Source organism: Atta cephalotes (assembly GCF_000143395.1).
Source record: "Atta cephalotes unplaced genomic scaffold scaffold00072, whole genome shotgun sequence".
Classification (NCBI taxonomy): domain Eukaryota; kingdom Metazoa; phylum Arthropoda; class Insecta; order Hymenoptera; family Formicidae; genus Atta; species Atta cephalotes.
Genome location: NW_012130136.1, coordinates 166,193 through 192,811, shown reverse-complemented (window position 1 = coordinate 192,811; position 26,619 = coordinate 166,193). Strand labels below are relative to the sequence as shown.

The 26,619-nt window shown below is 36.5% G+C and overlaps 1 protein-coding gene across 1 annotated transcript in view; it reads left to right on the top strand.

Annotated features, from left to right (window-relative positions):
* The window catches only part of LOC105624084, a 90,674-nt gene that overhangs the window by 60,794 nt on the left and 3,261 nt on the right, over positions 1-26,619 (top strand). The window contains exons 3-4 of the mRNA XM_012205444.1: positions 9,337-9,565; positions 22,515-22,626. Of these exons, the coding sequence (XP_012060834.1) occupies positions 9,337-9,565; positions 22,515-22,626 (341 nt within the window). The remainder of the gene's footprint in view (positions 1-9,336; positions 9,566-22,514; positions 22,627-26,619) is intronic.

Genomic DNA, 26,619 nt, shown 5'->3' with positions numbered 1-26,619 from the left:
CTCTCTCTCTCTCTCTCTCTCTCTCTCTCTCTCTCTCTCTCTCTCTCTCTCTCTCTCTCTCTCTCTCTCTCTCTCTCTCTCTCTCTCTCTCTCTCTCTCTCTCTCTCTCTCTCTCTCTCTCTCTCTCTCTCTCTCTCTCTCTCTCTCTCTCTCTCTCTCTCTCTCTCTCTCTCTCTCTCTCTCTCTCTCTCTCTGCATTCTCATTACTTCTCTCTTCCATCCCCTCGTAACTGAGATATCAACTTTCGTGTTGTGCGTCAAATATCAAGCCTCATTTTCATGCCATAACCAGTTTGGAAAATGAAAGAGGACATCAGAGAAGGGTTCAAGAAAAGGCAGGTTCGTGCGGCTCCTCAAGAACTTCGGAACAGCTTTGGAACTCGTTTGGGGTGTGATCCCTGTCCCGCTAGCCCAGTATTTCATAACCCATAATTATATTTGCTCATTAACCTTCCCCGTCTCTGCTATTTTCGTTCTTCCGGGTTGTTTCCCCAGAGTTTCCATGAGGGAAGTTGCCTCCGGGCACTTATAAAAGCGAATCTAGGGAATTTTCGAAAGATAATCTTCAAAATTAGAGATTAAATCCCTAAAAGAGTTCTCTTGTAATTACTATTCAAATTTTCCACAATTTACGTTTTTTGATAATATTTTGATTTTTCAAAAATAATGTTAATATGTTTTTTATTGGTAATTTATTTTAAATATTTTTATTTTTAATATATATATATAAAATCTTTCCTCCCTTTTTTTCTCGTAATTAATCATGGTAATTAATTGGAATATTTGAAATGAAATGAAACTCGTTTTTTCTATCCCTATTATTTTTAATGCAGAAATGAAGGAGTTTTATAAATTATCGTCGCGCGCGCTAATGCCGCGTTACATATTGTCGGATTTCCAACTCGAGATTGCCAGCTTTACACAGCATAACTTACGTATCATACAGAATAATTGTTAACGTCTCCTAGAGAATCATCCTGGCAAATGGAAACTCTGGATGAACCGAAACTATACCGCCGCAGTAGTTTCAGAGCGCGCGAATTAATGCGAAATCTCGAAATTGTTTAAACTTGCTTATGTAAATAAAATTCGCGAAATTCTCACTCTTGTTTCCGTTCCGATAAATGATTTCGATAAACGCCCATACCTTTCGCTGGGAAAATTTATTGATATTTTACGTGACATTTTATTCGTGCGGCATAATCTACAGAATTTAATTACATTCAAAGCTTCGCAAAAACATATTAATATTTTTGTTAAAATCGAGAAAAAAATATTAATTTTTTTCTTCTTATTCGTATTTCGCTAAATTCGTGTTTTCATGGAGTTAGTTTATATTCTCTACACGTTATTAATTCTCTCTGCTGAATTGTCTCCAATTGCAGAGCGAGAGCTTTCTGGTTGGCGTTCGATTAACGTTGCGCAATCGAGTCGCGACAGATTAGGCAATGGATAGCGTATTAATTATATTGTTAGCGGACGATCCGAAGCTCGGGTCGACCGCGGCGGTTTTTCTGGCGGTCTCGCGTCCGGACAGTGCAAATTTGCGGACGAAACCGCATGTTATTGGTCGCCAACGCACTGCTTGCTCATGGATATCTAGCGTAAACTTGTCGGCGACATTTCGGCAATGCACATATTCAGAATTTATTATGATGCTACTGAGGGCATTGAGGCGCGTGCGAAATTCGCATATACACCAAAATATTTTTTCTTCGCCATTTTCCATGCAGTAACATATTTTCTTTTTTCCACACGTTCTAAGAAAATATATAAATGATTTTTTTATTGATTACTCGATACTGCACGTTTTGACATTTTTGCTGTACCTACAACGAATTTATGGATAACATGAGATTGCATTTTTTTTCTTATACAACTATTCAGATTCTTTGTGTAGATGAATAAAACATGTATTTTATTCTATTTTATCAATTTATACAGCTTCTTGCTATTACATCCCATGAAGAAATTGCACAATAAATCCGGCGATCAAAGCTGTCCTTCGTATAAATAATTACCATACTAAAAAGCTTGCCTTTCGGGAAATATAAGAAGCGATAAGACGATGATCCTATTTTATTGGGACATAACCGACGTGCCGACGAAGGAACACACCGCAATTCCATTGTAGTGGTGAACTAAAACATCGTCACCTTCTATTGAGCCAGCTTGTTCCCGTGAAGGTTAAACCGCTTTGGCTGGCAAGTATCTACCCGCCGTCAATCGCACCCTTATGCTCGTTACCCTGAAAAAATTGTGGGCCATAAAGGTCTTCCTCATCTGTTTCACGCCGGTCGCCAGTGCAAGGCTATCGATCGACTAGGGATGCGACCAGCCCTGAATACCCGCATATTTTAAACGCGCGTCATGCACACGCTCCTCGCACAGATTCGACGGTTCTTAAAAACCACTCGACATATCTTTGCCCCGCGAATTTGCGTTTTTCTACGGGCGAATTTTCGTTACCATTCTCTACTACCGAATCACAATTTACATAATAACGAACGCAATGACAGAAAAAAAATAATAAAAAAACGAATAGAAAAAGGAAAAATGAAATGGGGAGCAAGAGAGGAATCTTCTGATATCTATCTTCCATTTCGAAATTCAAAGAATGATATGTATGAGATGTGCATTTGTAAAGCATCAAAATGCTTCGCGGCGAGGTGCAGACATCCACGTGTATCAAAAGCACATCAACTATGGTATGCTGCACTCTTAAGCGTTAAATAAGAAAATGGCGAACGTTCTCAAAGTCATACAGATCACTCGCAGACTGTGCGCTTTGTAGTTCTAATTCCCGGATATTGGAAATGGGAAGTGTTGCGCATCGCGGAGATTCGGATATCCTGAGCATCACGCACGCGTATCACTGGAATAAATCATTTTTTTTATTCGCAACCATAAACCCGTGCTGTAGATAGGAGCTCGCGTACGTGGTCGTAAAGGGTTTTGGAGTGAGCTCGTTCACGAAAGGACTGCTACCCCGGGCTACAGAGATCGGGTAAGGATCGATGAGAACCTCAACGGGGCCGTCACTGATAACCGGTCGCTCGCATGACCGAACCGGAATAATGCTCGCTGTATGCTAAACCTCGCTGATAAGGGCGCGCCAGCCCCTACGGCGCGATAGCAGCAAAACAATATTCCTCTCCCTGCGTAGAGATACAAGATAAATTCGGTTTTACATCAAGCTATCAAAATGAATGTACCAAACAGATTTCGAAATGATGCTCGTAATGATGATACTCTTGGTAACAGCAATGGATATTTTTGACAACAGTATTTACCTTCGATATTAACTAGGCGGCTTATCGATTGCTACAAATTCTATTTACGTCCAACTTCACATCCATATCCATTTTTACTCTCCATTCTATTTTTAGAAATTCAATATAACTGATACAGTCATGGTTCTTCCCAAAGAGGATGGCCCCTAATATACGTATTTTTAAATAAAGATATTCTGGGAGACAGAAAGAAAGAGAGAAAGGAATAAATTTGAAACGATAAAAGAATAAAAAAATCGCGACGATATTTTCCTCCGATAGAGAAATTTCAAGTTTCTACATATAAAAAATGTTTCTCTATTATACCTAACATTTGAAGTTCTCACATATAAAAAATTTGTTTCTATTAGATCTACTATTTGAAATTTTCACATATAAAAAATTTATCTCTGTTAGCTCTAACATTTTTTAAACACGATTAATGAGGAGAGGGAGTTTGAGAGAAGTTTGTTGAGACGATGGATATATCTAATGCGCATTGTTATGCAAAATTTGTAGTTGTTTCGAACTCACGAGAGATTCGGACGCGTGCGCGCACGTGAGAATGGCGAGTAAACTTCGAGATCCTAGGTGTTTCAGGTACTAGCTTTATGATCGGCCTCAAACCTTTGGTGCACGTACACATGAGTATCGGATGTGACCCTCCGGTATACGAAAGCTTGCTAATCCGCTCCTAAACATCCCCACACTGTTCTCAAATCCGCCATAATCTTAAACTTGCTGATTTAAGATTATAAAGTCACTGTATTTGTGGCAGAGAATAATGAAAAGTTTACGGAATAATAAAGAAAACAGTTATTCTTGAAACAAGTTGATGTTGTTAAGTTGTGATCTTGATGTTTAAAAATAAATTTAAGAGCTTATCCTTTGAATTTTCATGTCAAATTATTGTTATAAATAGTCATGATATTGAGATATGATACTCAAATATGAGAGTAAATCAAATATATATATAGCATTTTTTGTAATTATTTATTGAACGAGAATAAAAATATAAAGAATATAAATTCCCTGCTACATTAATACATTTTTGCCAGCGGATAGGTAGTAAAAGTAGTAGTAAAAATAGTAGTAGTAGTAGGTAATAAAAATAGTAGTTTCATAGTAAGTAGTTGTGTATGCAGTTAACTGCGCACAATTCTTCTTTCAGCGACCCAAATAAATGATAATCGCATGGAAAGATTTGTCTCAATGCCATTATCATTTGTTTGAGCCGCTAAAAGAATTGGGAGGATTCGAAGACGATGTCAGTACAAAGGAATTCGTGCGCAAAAATATATTAATGTAGCAGGGAATTATGTAAACAAATAATTTGTTTTCTTTATATTTTTATTTTCGTCCAATAAATAATAAAAATAATTTTTCGTTTATATTTTATTTACCTTCGGATATAATAAAATTTAATAGAATAGATTATAACTCTTTTATAAAAATATAGAATAACAAATGTAATTAAATATAGATTAAATATAGACCTATTATTAAAAATAATGAATAAGAAATAAATAATGAATAATAAATCCTAACAAAATAAGATATATCATATTTCACAAAAATAGAACAATGCATCAATATAATAAAAATGAATGAAGTAATTTCAAGATCAGTAAACTAATAAAATTAACATGTGTTCATATTTAATACTTTATTTACTTTTACCGATTATCGACGTTCTATCACTCGTATTATTCTCGCACCAATGATGTATCAAAAGCGCATTCGGATGACCGGCAGATCGATACACCGTCACTTATCTATCTGCGCCACACGAAGATATGTGTGAGCCGGAAAAGTCAGAGGAAAAAGGGAGAAATGTCATGAAAGCGTAAGAGAGAGAGAGAGAGAGAGCGAACGAACGAGCGACGGAGAGTACGGCTGGGGAATGGTAGTTAATTAGTCCGAGTTAAAAGCTCGACTTAAATGACCTATTCAGCGCTTAGCATCGAGTGAATTCACTTTGGTGCTCCCTCGATTCCACCCGAGGAAGAACCCGAGGACTACTGCGTCGCACACGCCGTCTACGTTATCTCGTATCTTGCAGACTTAGGCCACTTTTACATCGAAAACTCATCGTATCGTGCAGTCGCACGTTAAGCAAATTGAAGTAAAAAAGAAAACGATATCTTTTCTACGAGTTATTCAAAAGATATATATATATATATATATATAAAGAGCTTTCTTGTAAGAATGCGAACATTTACAATTTTCTCGAAATCTTTTTAAATAAGAAAAATATCTCTGAAGAAGTAATATTTTTATGAAGTTAGTAATTTTAACTTTCTTCCAATTTTTCTTCTCAGGATTTCTTTTGCGCCTTTAATTCATTCAAGAAATTAGTTTAATTCCTTCAATACACTTTTGGAAATCGATAAGGGCTTGAATCGTTTCCTGCGTCACTAGCCGAGCTTTTTTTCAATCCTCGTCACACTTCAACCATTGCTGTTCCCCGTATCATCATGACTAAATAAAATCTATTAGGAAATGGAATAGGGTGCGGCGAACAGTTGTGAGTGTAATGAAAAATCTTTACGATGACGAAGCACAGAGGAGAGAATTGACGTTGCAGACGCAAATGCGATATCGACAGTGATGTAAAAGAGTAAAACCAAAAGAGTATAATTCCGTTCCAACAGAACACTTAAATTTGATTTATATCTGATTTGAGAATTTAGTGAAGTGTATTATAGCAAATGCTTCGAGAAATCAAATTTTCGCCATTTCTAAGAAGTATCTGCTATCGAATAATGTGCATTTGTATGCAAACGTAATACTACACAAATTTACTTTTAAGTTGTCCGCGAATATTTATTTACAATGTAAAATCCTCTAAAGTCGGAACTATACAGTTACGAAGCAGAAATCATATTCAACGATCTGATAATAGATCAGTATTTATATCGTATCTTTTCTACACCCTCGTATCGTTTCGCTCTTTATTCTCCTTTCGATTTAAAAGATGCGAATCTCTTCTTTTTCTTAACTTTATCTCGACCTACTGCTGAAAGTGCAGTGGGAGTTGTTAACCTTAGCTTGTGGTTTAATTACACGGGCAAATATTATCGAACTGACGGAGTTAATTAGATAATTAAAACTTGAAGGGTAAACTACTTTGCGAGCCGAGCGACGTCCTGGTCTTTGAATATACATGAACATATACAGGCATACCATCGGTGTGTACGTTGAAGGATGCAAGACGGAGGATCGTTAACTGAAAATCTTCCATATTTGAAGATGTAATTATAAAGAAAAATCATAATAGAAATTTTATTTTCATAATATTCTTTATTTAGCAGTGAATGGCTGCGTTCAACAGAGAAAACTAATCAGTTAGCGCTTAGTGATTCATTTTCTCTGCTGAACGCAACTATTGTATCCACAGAATACCTGAAAATTGTAAAAAAATTTCCAAGTTTTATAAAATATATATATATAAAAATATGATTTTATGATGGAAATTTTTATTTTATAAAATAATGTTAATAATATAATTCATAATTAACTGCTAAAGAAATATTTCACAAAATTATACATATTTTTACTTTTAAAAAATATATTTTGATTTATCAGAGCCCTTGTGAATTCCTTGTTTTTCTGAGAAAATTAAACATTTAATTTAGTGGTCTATGAAAATCTGAAAATGGTTAAAGTTTAACTTCTGTAAAGTTAGCATTTTTTATCTTTCAAAAAAAAATTTGTTTACTTACAGTTCTTAATGTATCTCTTAAGAGTTTTAAAGTTCCTTAATAAATTAAATATATAAAAAGTATAATATAAAATTACAATATAAAAAGCTTACTGATGTATTCCGAAAGTTATAGTGGGGGATACTAATATTCTTTAATTACTCAACGTAGTATTCCGTGATGAACTTATAGGATTAAATAAATTACACGTAATTTCTCTCGTGATTTACGACTATGTGGCGTCAACGGTACGTTGACGAAGAAATCCCTTTAAAAAGGAGGAATTCTAGCGGCCGGAGATCAGCGGCCGTATGTTTCCGGCATCATTATCTCCGGTCGGCAGAACTCTCGGGACCCTCGTCAGAGTCGGCGTTTATATCGCGAATCCTCTCTCGGATAAGTGAATCCCCACAGTCGGACAAGCCGAGTTTAAACGCTTTAGCTAGCGCGATCTGTGATTAGTGGAGAAGACGACTGTGACTATGATGGACAGGTCAGCGATGCGCGTGTATCGTCTTCAAGGCTCTGCGTCGTGCGAAATTTCGCAGTTAACGCTCAGCAGATCATCAGTTTTCTCTGAATTATAGAATTTATGCGAAGAAATAATATAATATTTTTCATTTTTCCTCCACGCGCTTAAAATCTGTTTTATCGTGTCCAGAAAGAGTGTGCTTACAAAGTGTGCGAAATATTAAAATACACGAAAAAAGCTATCCATCTCAGTGACTACACCAGGTCTATCTCAACGAAAAATTTTATGAATGAGGAACTACCTACATAATAATGATAAGACTGAATTCAGGTTCAAAATAAATTTATTGATATCGGAGCATATCGATACAAAAATGAAACTAAATCGTAGTGATGAAAATGTCGTGCAGTCTTAAAGAACAAGAACAAACAATCTAGAACTGCGCGTGCAATCAGATTGAAAAATTCAAATTTTTCGAATGACATCTTCAACACGATTATCTGTTCTTTAATTTTTATTTTGCTATTTTTTTAAGATGAATCTCAAAAAACACGATGGTTTATGTTTTGATTTTAACAGCACAAATATGACTATTTGCATATATTAGATTTAATATAATTCAGAATTAGATTATTCACATTCTGCGCAAGATGCAACGCTAATTCAAAGTGAGAGTATAGACCAATTTACGCGCGTATTACAGATGTGTATTTGCACAATCGCGCAGATACCGGCCAAGAAGCAATCACGACCGTGTTATTATGCGCTCGTCGAGCATATGTTAATTCGCGTAGGAGATGATGAATGCAGCGAGGAACTGGCAGATATACCGGGTATCTTGAAATTATCGTATGTCCTGTCTCTAATATTGAGTATTAAATTTAAATTATATTTTTATTACCATAAAATAAAATCCCTTTAAATTTAAAAATTTCCATTATTTCCATTTAATCTGCTAATTACAAAAAAAATGTCGGTGTTAATTTGTGATGAATTTTATTGTATCATTATCTAATTGTTCAATTATTCAATAATTGACAATAGTTTAATATTTTTATTGGTGAAAACATCAATAAATGTCATAAAATGATCAGAGGGTAAAAGATACTACGACGGTCCTAGGACACCCTATATACATATAAAACGTCGCTGATAGGCAAACGCAGTGCCCGATTCATTAAAGTTTACACCGAGGAAAGCTCTCGAGCGCGCCCACAGCAAAGCGCCTGCCTGTACAAACAATTGCAACGAGCTTCCAACTAATCTGGTGTGTCGACGGAGGCTAGTCGACGGCGGGGGGGAGAAGAGAAATGGGAGAGTAGGAGATGAGAGCAAAGTAGAATATCAACATCCTCCGCTCGTCCAACTTGAGGAATTTGCTGGAAGCTTTCCGAGATGGTGTTTCGAATGAAACCAGAAACAACATATCCACAGAATCGTCCTGACTGACCGAATTTAACGTATGCGTGTCTATGAATTTGCAAGAGTTATGCGAAAGGAAGAGAATATTCTAAAGAAAATTCCTTCCATTATCCTCTTATAAAACGTAAAGTTTCATTTATATCCATTATCTAGCTTAATCGTGCAGAAACAGATTCATTATTATTTTGAGAATAAGAAAATTCAAATTTAGAATGACTAATATTCATTTCTACTAACATAGATTAACTTTAATCTCGGTTTAATTCGCTCTTTGTCCTTTTCTAAGAATTAAAAAAAAATGAAGACTAAGTTGAAACGAAATTAAGATTAATCTATATTGGTGGAAACGGACATAAATGTCACAATGAATGTTGATTTTGACCAATCTCGTATAACTTCTTACTCTTTAATAAGACATCCTTTTATAAGATTGTTGTCTAATATCATCGTTTCTTTTCTGTTGCAGGCACAAGCGGAAAGTGCAAAATCTACTGCCGTGTAAGAGCGCAGCGGGCGCGGCGGCAGTCGCCGGACGGGGTCGCGTGCTGCCAGACGGCCAGCCGCATCCGGGCCCCGGCATCGGCGGCGGCAGCACTGGTGGCGCTGTTCTTTACGAGGACCTACAGGATGCGGTGTCGCATTCGCAGCTACACAATCACCTGCCGACGAGTCACGGCCAGGCGCCGACGATCGAGGTACGAAATTCCGAAGCCCACCCGCGGGTCACCCCGCTGCCACGCGAACCACCGCTGCTACCTGCACGCAGAGAAACGAGACCGTCGCCGCAGCCGCATCATCTCGACTATCTCGACTATCGCGACCCCAGGTCGATACTACGTGTCCAGGACAAGCCGTCGCGGGCGGTCCTGGGCGGCTATCGGACGCCGCGCGCCCTTTTAGCCAAGTCGCAGGGGGTACCCCTGTCGATCACCACCACCGCCCAGTCGTCCACTGCTCGACTTCCGGGCGGTACTGGCGCGAATAGTCCATTATTGTTGCGGAACGAAAGCAACCTCCTGCGAGACAGCCACCTGCTGCTAGCTACGCAAAACGCCTTGATCACGAGCCAGCGGCCTCCTTCACCTCCTACTCCACCCTCACCTATGCTTTCCCGCGGAGAATTTCCATCGTGTCGAAACCTCGATGTCAGCTTAACCGCCGACGGCTATTCGGCCGACGTACGAGTTAGCGCGAGATCCCGTGATTCCGGTATCCCCATCACTCCCACCCATCGACCTGGACTGCGCGCCTCTCCCGCTCGAACGCCGTCGAGCCCAAACGGGTCGGCGAGTCTCGTTGCGGTACCGAGGCTCACGGTCCAAGAGGAAGACCGCAGGCGGCTCTCGGTAGACTCCGAGGGTTATTCCTATATAGACTTCAAAGACTCGGATCTAGAATCCACGAGATACAGTCGTACAGAGATCGCGAATCCTCCCATCAACAGCAGGCGGCTATTGCGATCGATGACTTTGAGATCGAGCTCAATCGATTCTGATGGCTACTCGTACATCATCGATTATAGCAGAAGGGCGCCCGGCACCGCCAAGAGACTCGTCACCGACGGCACCGAGGAGGAGGTCTGTCCGCTCTGCACCATGCAGCAGATACACCACCTCCTCAGTCAGCCAGAGGACGTCTACTTGCACATCCAGAACACGTGACACGTGCCGTCCTGGTCGTCGGTCGACAGTCTCGTGGCGGCGTAGGGGCACAGTCGATTCTAGAGATCCTCAAGTAAGAAATTAGACACCATTCCTTTGATCTATCATATTTTTCAGTATCTGCTTAAGGTAAAATGAAGTATTCAAGCATTTCATTCTATCTTAAGTCCTGAAAAATATGGCGGATCAATCAGAAATTATCTAAATGATGTCCAATCCCTTATTTGAGGATCTCTAGTCGGTTCTATCCCAAGGAGAATCCCAAACGCGTAACCCGAGGCGGAAGCTCCAACATATCTTCATGAGTATCGCGCGTCGACTAAGAGTCGACCAAGCGACATTCGATTACCGAGCGTCGTGGGCTATCTTCCTGTTCCGCGGCCGTGATGTGAAATGACACGACATGAAATGACGTGACGTGACATGACGTGACGCGACATGAGGCGATGCGACGCGATAGCGTAGCGTGAAAGGGACGCAACTGCGTCTCTGTAAGGTTATCGTCGTAGATTATCTGGCGCCCTGTGGATTCCGGCAAACGGACGGAGACCACCAGGTATTCCATTGACATTGACACTAAAGGCTGTGTGTGCTTCGTGATTCGAACTTTATTTCCTCTGCAAGAGTGTGTGCTGCCGATTTCTAATTTAACATTTAGTTTGTAATCTTTCTCGTAAGCTTTAATATATATAGTCTGAAGCAATCACGAAATAAAGGAGTTTTAATAAATTGTGATAAGCATAACAGTCAGTATTCACAAATTCAATTTTTATACAGATTTCTAGTAAATGCTAGAAATGAAAATGCTAAGTTTACGTTATTTGAATACTGACTAATTTGACTTAACGCTGTTTATTAACGTTTTGGGCTCTCAGCTGAGAAAGTTCTGAGAAATTCAGATCACACGATGCTTCCTGGCTTCGAAAGATTGTAGCTAGTTTTTTCACATTTCTAGAGAAATGGTAGTTAGAAAAGAAAAGCTATTCTATATGCACTATACTTAAAAAATTGATTCACTATTATACGATGACTAGTTACTAAAGGAAAGCGTCTTGTAATCCGAATGTCAGAAGAAGATACTAAAATACTTGAAGACAATCGTGATAATTGTTCGAATGCTTATTTCTGTAAGAAAGAAGTACAATACACTACTTATATATACGATAACAGAAATAAGCATTTATTCTCGTTATTATCGATGCATCCAAATCTCTCGCAGAGGAAACCGTTCGTAAATTCTCGCGAAAATATTCTCGCGTACAGAGAAACTTTTATTGATTTATTATTGATTACTTTGTCAATTTTAAATGTTCGAGTCACATGAGCTTTCACTCATCAATGGGTGTCCGTTTGTTCGTTCATTCGTTCGTTCGTTGCCGCCGCTCGACGCGGAGACGCCAGGACGGGCTAGTCAGTATTTATTTTGTTACTTCGGAGCCGTGCCCGCGCAACCCCCAACAAACTAACAAATCAGAGAAACGCTTGATGTGTAAGAGAAAGGAAAACGAGAAAGCGTGACGCGAAGGAAAACAGGGCAGACGCGCGGGGCCTTATTCGACGGTTATGCAGGCACGGCGGCCGGGCGCACTCTATGGTTGTAAATAGATTAGAGATTAGACCCGTAAATTTTGTAAATAGTACCTACGGAGAAACGATATATAGACAGGATTTAATATATATATATATATATATAGATATTATAAAGAATATAGATATTATAAAAAAGAAAAAGAGGATACGCGCGTGAGAATTCGTCAGAGCATCGCGAAGAAAGAGAGAGCTTGATTTCCCGATTTGTAAATTAGCATTATCATTATAACTGCGAATAAGAGACACTATTACTGTCGCCGTCTTTAGTACTATTACGATTATTACGATTATTATTAATCTACTATTATTATTATTATCGTTATTTATTACGCACCTCGCCGGACGGTTGGCACGGTGTCCTGTAAATAACGTCGCGAGCTCAACGAGGCGAAGAGCGGAAACGACGGTCTTGTGTATATCTTGAGTTAATGGAAGAAAGAGAGAGTTTGGAGGAGAGACTTGAGAAAAATAAAATTACTTTGCTGAAAAATTTGACGAGGAGTGGTTATTAACCCGGTCCACAATCCTGTCCCATCCCTCGCATCCCTTCACGACACGGCTACAATCGATAAAAGATCACGGATTATTCTAAGCAAACATCTCTCGAGATTGGAAAGAGACTCGGAAGCGCATACGCGCGATCAAGAGAGAAAAATAGACGCCATGTTTTTTCTCGCGTACCAAAATTGTCTCCCGATGCACAATGATAATACGTGGACACGGAATAACCACTTCTGTGTTCAAACTTTTTCTTCTATTGTCTGACTAAAGATATGCAACGGCCTATATCGCTCACTCGGTTACAATATTCTGGTACAGTATTTTTCATATTAATTGAATAAGTTTATTAGATGAAAGGTCATCTTTTTATCTTTTTATCGATTTAGGATTTCCCGTGCAAACGGAAAAAAGGAATAAAAATTCAATGGATCAAAGTTCTGACCAACATTAACGCGAGTTTCGGTGATGAATTCTCACACAAATAAGAAAAGATGGGAAAAGAAAGTAGGACAGGTCCACACAGGAAAGAAGAAACGAACGGAAGGTCAAAAAAGGAGAATGAAGGTGGCTTCTGAAGGGAAAGCGGGCAAGTAGAGGGTGAGAGATTGACGCGTCACCATTGTGCCGCGTCACCTTTGCTCCCCAAGAGCGATTGCCATCTCTCGTGGACGAATAGATCTCTAATTTCGCAAATGGAGCCGAGCAAGTATCCAACGACGCGACGCGGCGCGTCGCGGTGCAGCGCGGCGCGGCGCGTGAATCTTTTTCTTCTCTTATTTTCTGTTCTCGGCACGGGCTACGTGTAATTTAATTGCTGAAGGGTTGACAAAAAATGATGCATATATCTCATGTTCTTCATTTCGTTTCCGCACGAAGCACAACAAAACAACTGTTACTAGTAGAAGAAAAAATGATAATTTGGACCCTACTTAAAATTCTATTATAATTAACATGAACATTTTAACTCTTCTATTAGTAATAAAAAGTCTTCGAAGCAAATTTTTCAGGGTTCTATATTAAAATCTGAAAAAATTCTGGTATACTTGTCAGAATTTCAAACGAGTTTTTATCGTCATAAAAGTTAGATTATATTTTACTTATTTTTTACAGATTTATCCGAAATTTACAATCAAAATATTGATTTCAAAATATTTTTTTAAAGATCCTAGTTGAAGCTTAATATTATTTCTTATAAAAGGTTTTTTACTTGTTACTAACTTATTCTTAAAGAGAGATGATTAAAGTTGTGAAACAGTTGCTGTGTCACGTTTGGTGTGATCTTTTCGTTGACAATTGATATTTATATTACGAGATAAAAGTCCTTTCGCATTATTTTTAATGTCAAATTTAATTTGATTTAAAGTAGTTTTGTAAATAACAAATTTATGTGTGTGTTCTAAATTAATTCTTAAAATGTCGTTTTTTTATTTTAAGAAAATAAGCTTAAATATAATTATATTTTTGTCGGGACATAATTAAATGTAAATTTTGTCAATATTTCTATTCAGGCATCTAACAATGGATAATGTAGACTTCACAATTTTTTACAAAAAATATTGCAGAGCGTTATTTTTCGTTAAAAAAATCTTGATAATTGTAATTTTAAAATGATTTTAAATCTTTAGAGATATTTGCAAGAAAGTAAAGTGCTTATAGTGAACATCCACGAAGATAAAGTCGCAAGAGTATTATTAAAAGAATGTACTCATGAAAAGAAACTTCTGAATATGACAATATCTCATTATATTCAGAATTTTTTATGAATTCAAGTTATTTAGACTTCATGTCCTAATAGAATTGAAGTATTATATTCTGTAAAAAATATGAAGAGAATCCATTTTACCATCACAAATAGTCATCATAATTTCTTTTTATTTAAATAATTCCATTTTATAAATTATGTTTATTATTTCAAGTGTATTTTATATCTAAACTTAGATTAATAAATTTGCGATATCATTGGCTTGAATATAATTAAAAAATAAAAAATAACAAAAAACAAGAGACCATGTTATCACCTTTTCTCTACTATTGATTGATGCTCGAAAATCTCAAGTCACACGTCGCCGATTCCGACTTATGTGGCTCTCTTTTCTCGCACTGTGAGATAGCCGACGTGACAGCTTGTTGATTCACTAACAAACAAACAACATAAATTTGAAAAGCATGAAAAGAAGGCAACTTATGATTTTCGAAGGGAAACAGCAAGAATAAAAAAATGCGGAAAACGCATACTCCAATCCGAATCTCGTCATGAAAAGACTCGAGAAATGGCTTGATATTTCGTTTTCGTTGATATCCATTTTTGTCGTATTTAATTTTTTCGATATAAAAGAAGTTTGAAATATTTTATAATGCATAATATTTTACTTCTTATCAAGATAAAAAGGAATTCATGTGAGATAAATTAAATTTTAATTTCCAATTTTATCGTCACGTTGAAACGAACACAAAGAACGAAAAAGAGAAATCACTAAAGTCATAAGTCTTGGATTTAAAAAAATAAATAAAAAAATTTGGATATATATATATATATACATATATATACATATATATCTGATGTAAATGAAAGGATCTGCAGATAGGTTGGTACATTCTATATATTTTTCAAGATCTGGATTTCATCGTAGAAGTAAGAACTGAAGGGAAGTAAAAAGTGTTCTCCTGCTGAATAATAGCACGTGTGTGAATTTTCTTTAAAAATCCCAAGATAGAACAAGAGACTTCATTGTTTCAATTAAAAGTTGATATCTGATTCTATTCTACTATATATGCATAAAAAATTAGTGAAATTAGAACTTTCTTCTCAAGTAATAAAATCCGATGATCTCGACAACTACGTGTCAATTACATTGCGCTTTTGCAAAAAGCTTTTCGTCGTGATCTTTCTCAACTGGGTGACAGTTTGTCGATTTGCAAATATGAAGTCGAATCAGGCTTAAATATTTGTATGTCAGCGAATCAAAAGAATTTGGTAGACCAGAAAATCCCGACAGTAACGTGTCTCCAATTTACCGACCATTCTGCGCTGTACGTTTCTTTGAAAGAAGTTCCTTTTCTCTAAAAACGCTTCCTCTTGAAGCGAACGCTTGGAAAGAGGTCAAGTAAAACTCAAATATTTGAATATTATTAAATTGTTCGCGTCTGTCAAAATCATATGTAATGTCATTTTCAAAACGTCCGTTTGTCATTTAAATAATTCAGCTTCAAATATATGCCACAATTATCTCTGTATATATACATAAAAAGAGAATAAAAGAGAATGCTCTTAAATATTGCAGACATTATAGACATCAATTATTATATATTCTTACTGAAAAAAATTGTACTAATAGAATTGTATCTTTATAACTTTTAAGAAATTACATTAAAATTTATAATCTATTGCAACTTTAGATTCTTACATTGAGACAGAAAAGAAACTTTTCTCTTTACATATTTAATTTTTGCTCTAATTTATGTATTATTCGATAAATTTAGTAAAATTAATTAATTACTATTGAAACACATTTTCTCTTTTGAGCAATCGATTATTCTTTAACTTTTATTTACTCGATATGGTATTTCCTCGTTAAACTAGAAAATTCATTAAGAATCTTAATGACGATAAGAAAATTTTCGTGTTCCCCGTGCAGTTTGAATACAAGCTGTGTTACCAAAGTTACATGCGTGATAAGGAAATTACAGGGATCGTTTTGACTACGAAAGTGTATTACGAAGTTAGAATCGTGACGTGTGGGGGTGTTTCGCGCGCGTTCATTCGACGACGACTAGGCCGTAATTATTTCGTCCGAGTTCTTTTTACCGTTATCGATCCCGTCATAAATCTCACTATGCCGCATCGGATAAGCCGCTAGACGGCCAAACCACCAGCGAATCTATCGATCTAACATCCACCTGTTGTCGGCTCGATTACGCGCGTCGGTGCCGCGTCGTTAGCCTGGGACGTTGGTATCTGCAAAGCAGTAGCGACATAACGATGAAGGAGCGAGAGGCAAGGGCTGGCTACCCCGGACTTAGAACCTAATGCAATTGGCGCAGTAACTAACAATTAGCGGGTTACGGTAACGGGATACAGTCACGACATATTGACACGTGTGTGTGTGTGTGTGTGTGTGTGTGTGTGTGTGTGTGTGTGTTATATATATACATACATACACACACACACACACACACACACACACACACACACACACACACACACACACACACACACACACAGTGTAATATCTATACATACAGGTACACATATGCCAATGAGCTCCATATTATGCGTGGTATGTAGGACGTCAGAGATTGCTTCGCTTGAATTTACAGACACTATATACTCGAAATGACATGTCAAGAAGCATTAGATATGAAATTAGGATGCAGATAAGATTATTCACTTTGATATTTGAGAGGAATGTCTATCTCGTTACAATTGGATAAAAAGAAATAATAGAAAAATAATAGAATAACACAAATATACCTAAAAAATGGATACTTTTTTTAATTATTGTGAATATTTCTCGTATCCAATTTTTCATTGCTTTAATGTGTTATTAATTCGGAATATCTGTAAACTCATTTTCCTTCAAAAACACGTTTCCAATGAAACTGGTGAAATCCCGAATTTTTCGATCGATTGAAATTAATTCAGGAAAGTTCCTGATTATTTATGTCGCAAACTTTTGCCGTTAGATGGAAAGACGAGGCGACCCCTCGTCTCTCTTTTATGTTGGCTAAGGCACTTTAAGTATGCACTGTCGCCGACGTCCAAGAGATCTAAGTTTAGCGAGGTGCTGGCCGCCTGAGGAGGCTGTGGGATTATTAAAGCGATCAACTTTTCAAAGGCCCCCATGAGCACCAGCTCAGCCATTATAGGGGACGTATAACAGACATAGAATTTTAATACTGACGAAAGGAAATGAGAGAGGCGAGAAAGAAGGAAGAGGATAAGTCGGTCGCATTTTTACACGTTTCGCTTCTTCGGCCAAGTAAAACTCGCATCAGGTACCGTAAAATCATTAGGATAATCAGATTCGCACACGCCAATGAAACTAGCCGAATATCGAATTCTTAGCCGGAAGATTGAAAATTCTTCGAACGTGTGGAACTCTGCCAACTCTAATAACTCGCCTAAAAATGTGGCAGTGCCTTTACGAGAGCTAAGGTCTGCCTTCTGTTCCCAGTAAATGCGAGATTATTTTATCCCAAAACCCTGCCGAATATCCCAAAATGAAATTGCAGGAAATAAGAAATTTAATATTAAAACTGAAATAGAGGTGTAATCATAAGTTTAAAAAAATTACGTAAAATAAATGATGAAAAATTTTACACATTAAAAAGTTAATATGACCGAGTATGACACATTTCGTACGACAATTTCGACCTCGTTTATTTGTTCTATCTTAAAAAATTTGATATTTACTCGCTTAGAGAGGAAGTCTTCTTGCCATTTTGCATCATTTAGATGAGCTATGAGCGTAAGTTTGATTCAGGAAACCAGGTTCCGCCTTCATTCTATCTCGAGCTCGCGCTAATGGTGCCTAACTCAATTCCAAGAGGTCGAAGGTTGGACACGCGACTTGGCGAACTCGTAACTCAACTTTCGAAAGAGCCGACTCTATTTTTCGTGACAGAACATTTAAGTAAAAATTATCTTGTCAATGGAACCAAGTAAAAATTGTGAAAATTGTATTTCAGTATACATGCTACAATAATTTAGTTCAAATACGCTAAATAGTATAAATGACATAGATATTTATATATTTATAGATGACATAAATATTAACACATTCATAAGTAAAGACAATATTTAAAAAAAACAATTACATTTTTATATTTTATAAAAAACATTAAATATAACTAGCTTAATGTTTAATAGTATTTGTATAAATTTTTAAAAATATTTTCCACTTCGGCAAGTTGTTTGAAGAATTGAAAAATGTTTTCAAAGATGTTATGGCTGTATAATATCGGCTAAAAAATTTTTGTCATAAATACACTCAATTGAAACCAACTTCAAAAAACAAAACAAATAATTTTACTTATGCTAACTTTATACAGTGAAATGACCATATTTTGCTGCAGGCAAATTATTTTTAAACGAGTAAATGGATCCAAATAAACTTTTGTACGAATATTTATTAAAATTTTATTAGTATATATAAAGTTATAAAGTAATAAATATAAAGTTTGATTTAACTTGTAATACTATGACCTCATCAAATTTGCAAATAAATATTGTAAAACACAATTTACATAAGAATTAAGGCAAACAAAAAATTAAATTAATCAATCAGAAAACTCTGCTCCAATTTTACAGATATTCAGACATAATAGAATAATCTAATCTAAATCTTTATATTTTTTATAATGTTTTAATTGTAATGATTGAGAGATGATATATACATCCTTAAAAATTCATATACAAATATTATTAGATATCAATCTAATTTCGATCGATTTTTTATTTATTTGATTTATTCATAGCGTCTAGTTTAACTTATTATTTATTAAAATTATATACATCATACTTGTATAATTTCGCGATTTGCTTTGATATACTACAATATTTCTTTTCACAGACAAATAAATACCGATGAAATTTACGATCAATAAAACTGGATAAATTTTTATGTTCGGTACTAAATATACGGATTAAAGAGCGAAAAAGTGAGTAAGCGCTCAAAAAATCGTAGACGCGCGGTTGACAGTTTCCTCAAATTAAACACAATAATAAATCTTATTTGCCCTTTCAAGATCGCCGGCACTTGCCAGTGGAAACGAGGGATCCTTTTCTTTCGGTGAACGATAGCATTGCCTTGAGGAATTCAATAGCAGGGCATATAAAAAACGTGTCGGTTTCCTTTGCCCTAATCGCCTCCACGCGGGACCACCGAGCAACTAACTTGATTCTGACAATTTGTACACTCGTCCGAGTCCCATCTTACGAACACTCGATTGCGTCCCAGAAGACCGGATTACAGATATTTGTACTTAAGAGCTATCGTTAAAAAATCGCAAGCATTTCCGCAACAAGTCCGAAAAAAAAAAGACAAAATACCAAATTTCCCTGCAAAATTAGATATAATTAACTGTTATTACATTTCCTCAGAAAAATATTGCATTTATATTTAGATTTAAATTTTATTTAAATTATATACGAAAATTCTTCTAACTTTAATCTCAATATATTCTTTAGTAGTGGCAAACAAAGAATATATGCATATAAACACACACAGCAAAATACGAATCTGGTGCAACATATTGGTAAATTGAGAATATTTCAATATGTTTTCGCATCCCACGATTGTTGCAACATAATACGTTAACCGATAGCGCGTGCAAAATAGTATTTTATTCGGGTTATACCGCGTTGTATCTACATAAAACCGTGTTTCGTGATATTTCTGTACACAATGAAACTGTGCAATCGATTGGCCTCGTAGACTGGATGCAACTCGACAGAATGCATTTATCCATTATTTTTCCGATGTTTTGTAAAATCGACGACGACGTTCGACCTTTCGGCCCACGCTACTATATATCATCGCTTTTAGTATACAGAAGGATCTTTCACGCGTTCGTCATATCATCGTCGCGACTCGCGACAGATCTCGTGAGAAATATGGAAAACAGACACGTATGTATATATACCGACACATCCGATCGGATCCATTTGTCCATCCGGCCGAGGAGTAGGCGGCAGGAAACGCGACTCGCACAATTCGGGAGATATAATTTTAGATAGAAACGTAGACCGCGTACCCATCCTCGCATGAATCTGATACTCCCACTCGCTATCAGCGATATTTCAACCCCCGTACGGGGTAGAATTTACGTCACGCGTCGCGATCATCCCATTTTACGCGAGACTACATTACGATTCGTTTGAGATAAAAAGTATCCTCATAAAAGAGGCAACATTATAAATTAATGTTCGCGAGGAGATCTGGCGGAAAACCACGTGGGTGGTTTCCTGTAGATAAGAATATCGAGATTACGAGGAAAAATTTAACTCGGACGTGTCAAGGAGATATGTCGAAATGAATATAAGTCGCGCGTGGGATGTACTCGTGGAAATCTTTCAATCGTTTTAATTAATCTATTCTTGATATTGGTTTCTTCTTTCTAAATGCAACCTTTTCAGAGAGATTTTTTAAACTTAGTCTTAATCTTCCGTCCGCGTATTTTTATTCCCTCCATTTGCAATCTCGATTTTTGTTCAGCCCAAATTCTTTTACTATTCTTACGTTAAAAAAAAATACTTTTCAATATCTTTGTTAAAAAAATCAAATAGATTTTAATTCAAATGTTAAAGCATAGTTAATAAAAATTGAATTTCAATAAAAATGAAAATGAAATTTGAGAATAAAATTTCGTTTATTGCGCCAAAAATTGGCAGACGTTAAGAGGGTTAGAATATAATATGTCAAATTGAAATAATGTCGGATTTTCGCCGAGAAATGTATTCGGTATATATCGTATGGGAAATTGAGCTCTTCGAAATTAGACCGGTTTCAATTACCATGCGTATGATATCCGATGGGATCACAGAACATTATGAGTCCCCGGACGAGTGAGAGTGATAGCGAGATAGATTGGGGATCACAGTGCGTCATTTGCGCCCGTTAACGCGACACCTCGACCAAACTGGAGAGCAGCTGGTGGCAGATTTTCAACTCGGAAACCAACACAGGACATGGATTCCGCCGCTACGGAGACTAGAAACCCTTTGCGGCAGAGTTACAACAACACACGAGCCATTACAAGGACGAGGCAAAGGGATTAAATCGAATCCATGATTATGTCGCATATCTGTTACATTTCTCTCTGATATCCATTGGATGTTTCGATCAACTCTCGTGCTGCGACAAAGATATTCCGGAAAGAAACTCTTCCATCTAGCGTCTTTTCGAGATAGATAATGAAGAATCTAATGCAATTATTGGGAAAACACAATTTGGCAAGACATTTTTTATTACAGAAGATTCAAAATTTGATTGAAGATTCAAATTCGTCTTGTTCAATCTATCATCCAGAAAGTGCCAGTAGAAATGGAATTAGCTATTGAGATAAATGTTTCTATCTCTTTCTCTCTCAAAAGAGAGAACTCTTTTATGCGGCTTTCCTTATTATCCTGCCGTGATGTATAAGCTGCTTGTCAATTTAGGGATTAACTTTCGACACCCTCGCTTTTCCGGTGATCGAGTCAGCGTTTCCGAGGCTGAAATCCCAACGCGGTGGGCGAAAATTCCAAAGGGAAGGAGAGGAAGAGGAACGAGTTAATCGTCGACCAGAGAACACGGAGGTTGAAAGAGTGTTAAGATTCTCGTCTGGTACCCGTGCCAGTCATCCCTCAAGTTTCTTCTAGCTATTCTCCTTCCATCTACCCCTCCCCCATTGTACCCCATCCTCTGCATCCCTTTCCTTTATTCGCTAATTGTTTTCCAACGTTGTCGTAAACAAGTCGCCGTTCCTAAAGTCTCGTAAAACAACCGTGGAAATGCGAACCCCGGCTCGTTTGTAACAAGTTGACCTATTTTAGTCACAACTCGGGACTAATTACCTTTCAACCCCGCAAAGCGATGAAGAAAATGGCGGCGGTCTTAATTCTCAAACGGCGTACAATTTATTATATTGCGATAGAATTGAGATTGTATTGAAGGTGAAATTAATCACAGTGTAACTTCCTTTCAATTATTCATGATCAAAGCTTCTAATACTTGCGTCTAATACTTCGTTATACTTTGCATATACTATACTATAAAATGTAAGTAACAGTTATAAGATATTATTCAATAACACAAAAAGTGCAATGTTTAGAAATATTATGACATTATTTTCCACGTCACGTTGTCCGTACCCTTTTTCTCTAACTTATACTTTTGTTATCACGACGCAGATGCTGGACGTTAAGGATGGCGGAAGAGGGGTGTTCGTCTGCAGTAGCCCCGGTCCTGATCCTTACACATCGCAGGACCTTTATAATCCTGTCTACGAGGAGCTCAGCAACGGTAAGTGCCGATAATCGATGTTTACTTTGGCCGGCTTTGTCCGGGCGTCTCCTTTTACGCGTTGCAGTTTTTTTTACGGAAAAAAATCTCGGCGAAAAATCGTGAGAGTAACAATACGACAGTGCAGAAGGAAAAGTCAAAATTTTCACGAAACGATTTGATTTTAAAAAGATGAACTCAACGCATGAGAGAAATCCGAATTTACCGCAAGATTGTTTTAGATTTTATCTTATTGAGTTTTCATTCGGTTGAAAAATAATAAAATAATTCTTTTATTTTCCTATAGATAAAAGATAATCTTGGCAAAAGGTTATCTACAGGAATCCTAAATAAAAAGAAATAAACCTTTTTTTAGACTGGACCATTTTTCGACTGGACCAGCCAAAACTTTATAAAGATAAAATCTAAAACCAGCTATTGAAATTACATGGGTAGAACGATATTGAAATATTTAAAAATTTAAATAGATTAATTAGATACAGATCTGCAAATAATTTTTTGGATCATCAAAATAATTATGTAGGAAACAAGTGTGATGAGCAAAAAATTTTAATATTCTAGCAGCTTGAGCGTTCTACATCATTATTTTAATAATTACAACAAAATTATTTTTAGATTTTTAGATTCAGTAAAACGATTCTTTTCGTACACTGAGAAAAAAAATTAGTTGTTAACTTGATTGCATTCAATTCGTAGTGATTATTTAATTCAAATATTTGTATATTTAGGTTGACAAAATTTTGTAATTTAAAATAGGTTATTTCTTTGAATTACTAAATATTTGCTTGACAGCCCGTGACCATTTAGTTAAATTAACTAATATTTTTTTGAAAGAGCAACTTTTTTCTCAGTGTATTTTTTAAAAAAGAACACTTATATATATAATAAACATTATTACATAAATAATACCATTAATAAATTTTAATAAATTATCTTAACTAAGCACATTTTCATGTGACTTTTATAATAATCGACGAAACGATGAACGAATATTTCGCGAGATTATCAAGCTATCCCGTTACCTTCTCGATGAAACCCTAATGTTCCCATGCAAACGCAAATCACGCACTCTCCTTTTAGATGAGACTCGCCTCTGAAGACGCTGGGGAGTATCCTCGGGGTCGAACATGCCCGCGGGAAATGCATAGGTACGGCACGAATATACGAGTTTTCGAAACGGTGTGTCCGTCTGTCGGTTGGCTTAATACACGATTAACATGCGGCTGCGTCAAACTAGCGTTAAATCCCATCGACTAACGCGCACTTTGCGAGACTTCCTCTTATGTATTTCCTCCTCCCCTTTTTTTTATTTGTTCCTGGTAACTGCGGGACTGCATTTATCAGAATAATCCGGCAGATTCGCGTGCGTCGCGATTTACGAGAAAGTCTGCGGCGTGGGAGATTTATGAGGCAAAAAAGAGTCGATGGAACTTTTTAAGGACATTGGTACGGAGGATTTTGGAAGCGAGAATCTGCGTGTCGCAGAAGTTCCGGTCTACGGTTCAATGAGTTCGCGAGATTGAAAATGTGCGAAAAAGAAAGATAGGATTTACGTGAATAGAAATCTATAAAATTGAAAAAGGATAAATCTCTAGAGTGAAAAATAAGAAATAGGATGGAAATATATATAAGAGCACAAGAGCACATAAATTTTTAAATTATCGAGAAAGTTGATCAAGATCTTTGTGATCTGAATGAAAGCACAAACTTCACGTATGAGATCTGTGCTCTGCAAGAGCAAGTCTGTATAATTTCTAAGTAATTTTTTCATACTTTTAGAATCCTGACTCAATATTTATTAAGAATTTACAGGAGCAGGTATTTAAACATCTAAAAATATACATATATATATACTTAAAAATCAACGAATTTAAAAAAATAAAGATCAACAAAACATACAGTTCAACACTAATATATCTTTCTCATAAAGATGTAATCAAAGTGTGAATTTGTTCAACAAACGAAAATCTGATAAACGCAGTTTTACGTTGCATCTTCTTGTCTGTTTTTCTCTCATAATTTCTTTAAAATCGTTTCTCCTCCCTCTTTTTTCTTTATCTCTTTCTCTCTTCCTCTCTTTTCTTCTGCTCTTCTCCGCCGTCGTGTATTTTACCGAAGGAAGATAAGCATGACACGACCTCTGACTTATACTTCCCATTAGTTGGACGGCTAATTAGTATGGTGATGAGGCTTTCGACGTTTGACGAGGACCTGGTAATCGAATATAATGCTGCACCGCGTGCATTAGTCGTAACCACGGGCTCGACTCGCATATATACGCTATGTACGCATCATCTTTCTCCAGTTTCGAAACGAGAGAGAACGTCGATCTCGAAGAGGGTGGTCCTGTCCCTTACGGGCTTGTAAAAAACGCCAGAGAATTTAACGGATCTACTCGGCGATCACGTCGACGAGGAGGATAACTCGCGCGTTACAAAATTCATGGAACTGATCAAATTGAACCCTGCCAAAACGAATTGCTTCTTCTTGACAGGATAATTTCCAGTTGCGAAAAATACTTTTAATAATTGTCAAAATAATTTCGAAATATATATTCTTTCACATCTTCCAAAACATTCAACCTCTAACTTATTTCCCGATAATCTATAATATTATTTTATATAATATATATATAGTATAAAAGTATTATTTTATCACGCGTTTTATATCAAATTGATATATACATATTTTAAGACTTATATTTTAAAACTATATAAATTATTATATACAAAGATTTATTTAGTCTCACAACAGCTCGAGTTGTTATTATTGGTTAGCACATATCGTGCTATTTTTGCAATCGAGAAATCGGAGATGACGGAAATTGCAGAAAATCCGAGATATATCTCGATCGACGTCGACCGATTAACAAGTTTTCCTCCTATCCTCGTTGGAAGCAACGGAGGATATTTCGAGAGGACACTCGTCCGAGACGACGTAAAATATCTCAAGTGGTTTAATAGCCAACGAAGTGCGGATTTAATGTTGAAAGTGGAGCCAGTCCGATAACACCTTCAATCTGTTGAAGAATAATTCGGCGCGGTACATCCCGTCTATCCCGCCTCGTTTTCGATCGAGCCCTTCCGATCGCGTATCTTCCGCTCCTGCCATGAGATAAAAATTAATTGGACGAGCTCGTTCATTTTCTCGCGACCGATTTCAGCCGCCGCGCGCGGCATCCCGCAGCGTATTCCAGTTCCGTTTCGAAATATCCGTTTTACGCTACGATTATTTATACGATGTCTCCTTTTTTTAACGTACGTATACACGCCCCGTTGTGTCGTTAGTATTGATCGCGGCTCAACTACGACATTTCAGTGGAATAACGCGAGGCAATTAATGGAGAAGCGAAGCGAGTTTCGTGTTGCCGAATCGATGAAGCGAAATTTCAACGCAAAGCTGAATTTGAAGTATCAGCTAAATAGATCGTGGGTTACTCTATTTACAACAGTGAAATCTTTAATTGTTACACTGTATTTCTTATCCTAAATCAATTTTGTCCTAAAACTTCATTGTCTGTAAATCAAATAAAATCCTCCGTAATCAAAGAGATAAATTCATTTTCTTCGTTGATACATAGTGGAATGGAATTGTGATTGTTGCCCGCATGAAATTTTACGAGATGTTCTTTATTGAGAATTATGCTTCTTACAAAATAAAAAATTCAAATTATGAATATTATTAAGACAAAGATAAGTTTTAACGAAAAATTTAATAATTCTTTTAAGAGTAATTTTAATTTTAGAACTGTTAATAAGTAAATTTTATGTATAAATGAGTGAGGTTATTAAGCGCTATACTTTCATTATGATTGTGCAGATTGTGTTGTACTTTTCAAAATTTCGTCAATTTGACGTTCCAAATAAGTGTTATAACAAAGCGTATAAGTGATTACAATTTTTAAGCAGTTTTGTGTTATTACATATTTTATTTAAATATTATGAGACACGAACACATACATATATATATATATATATATATATATATATATAT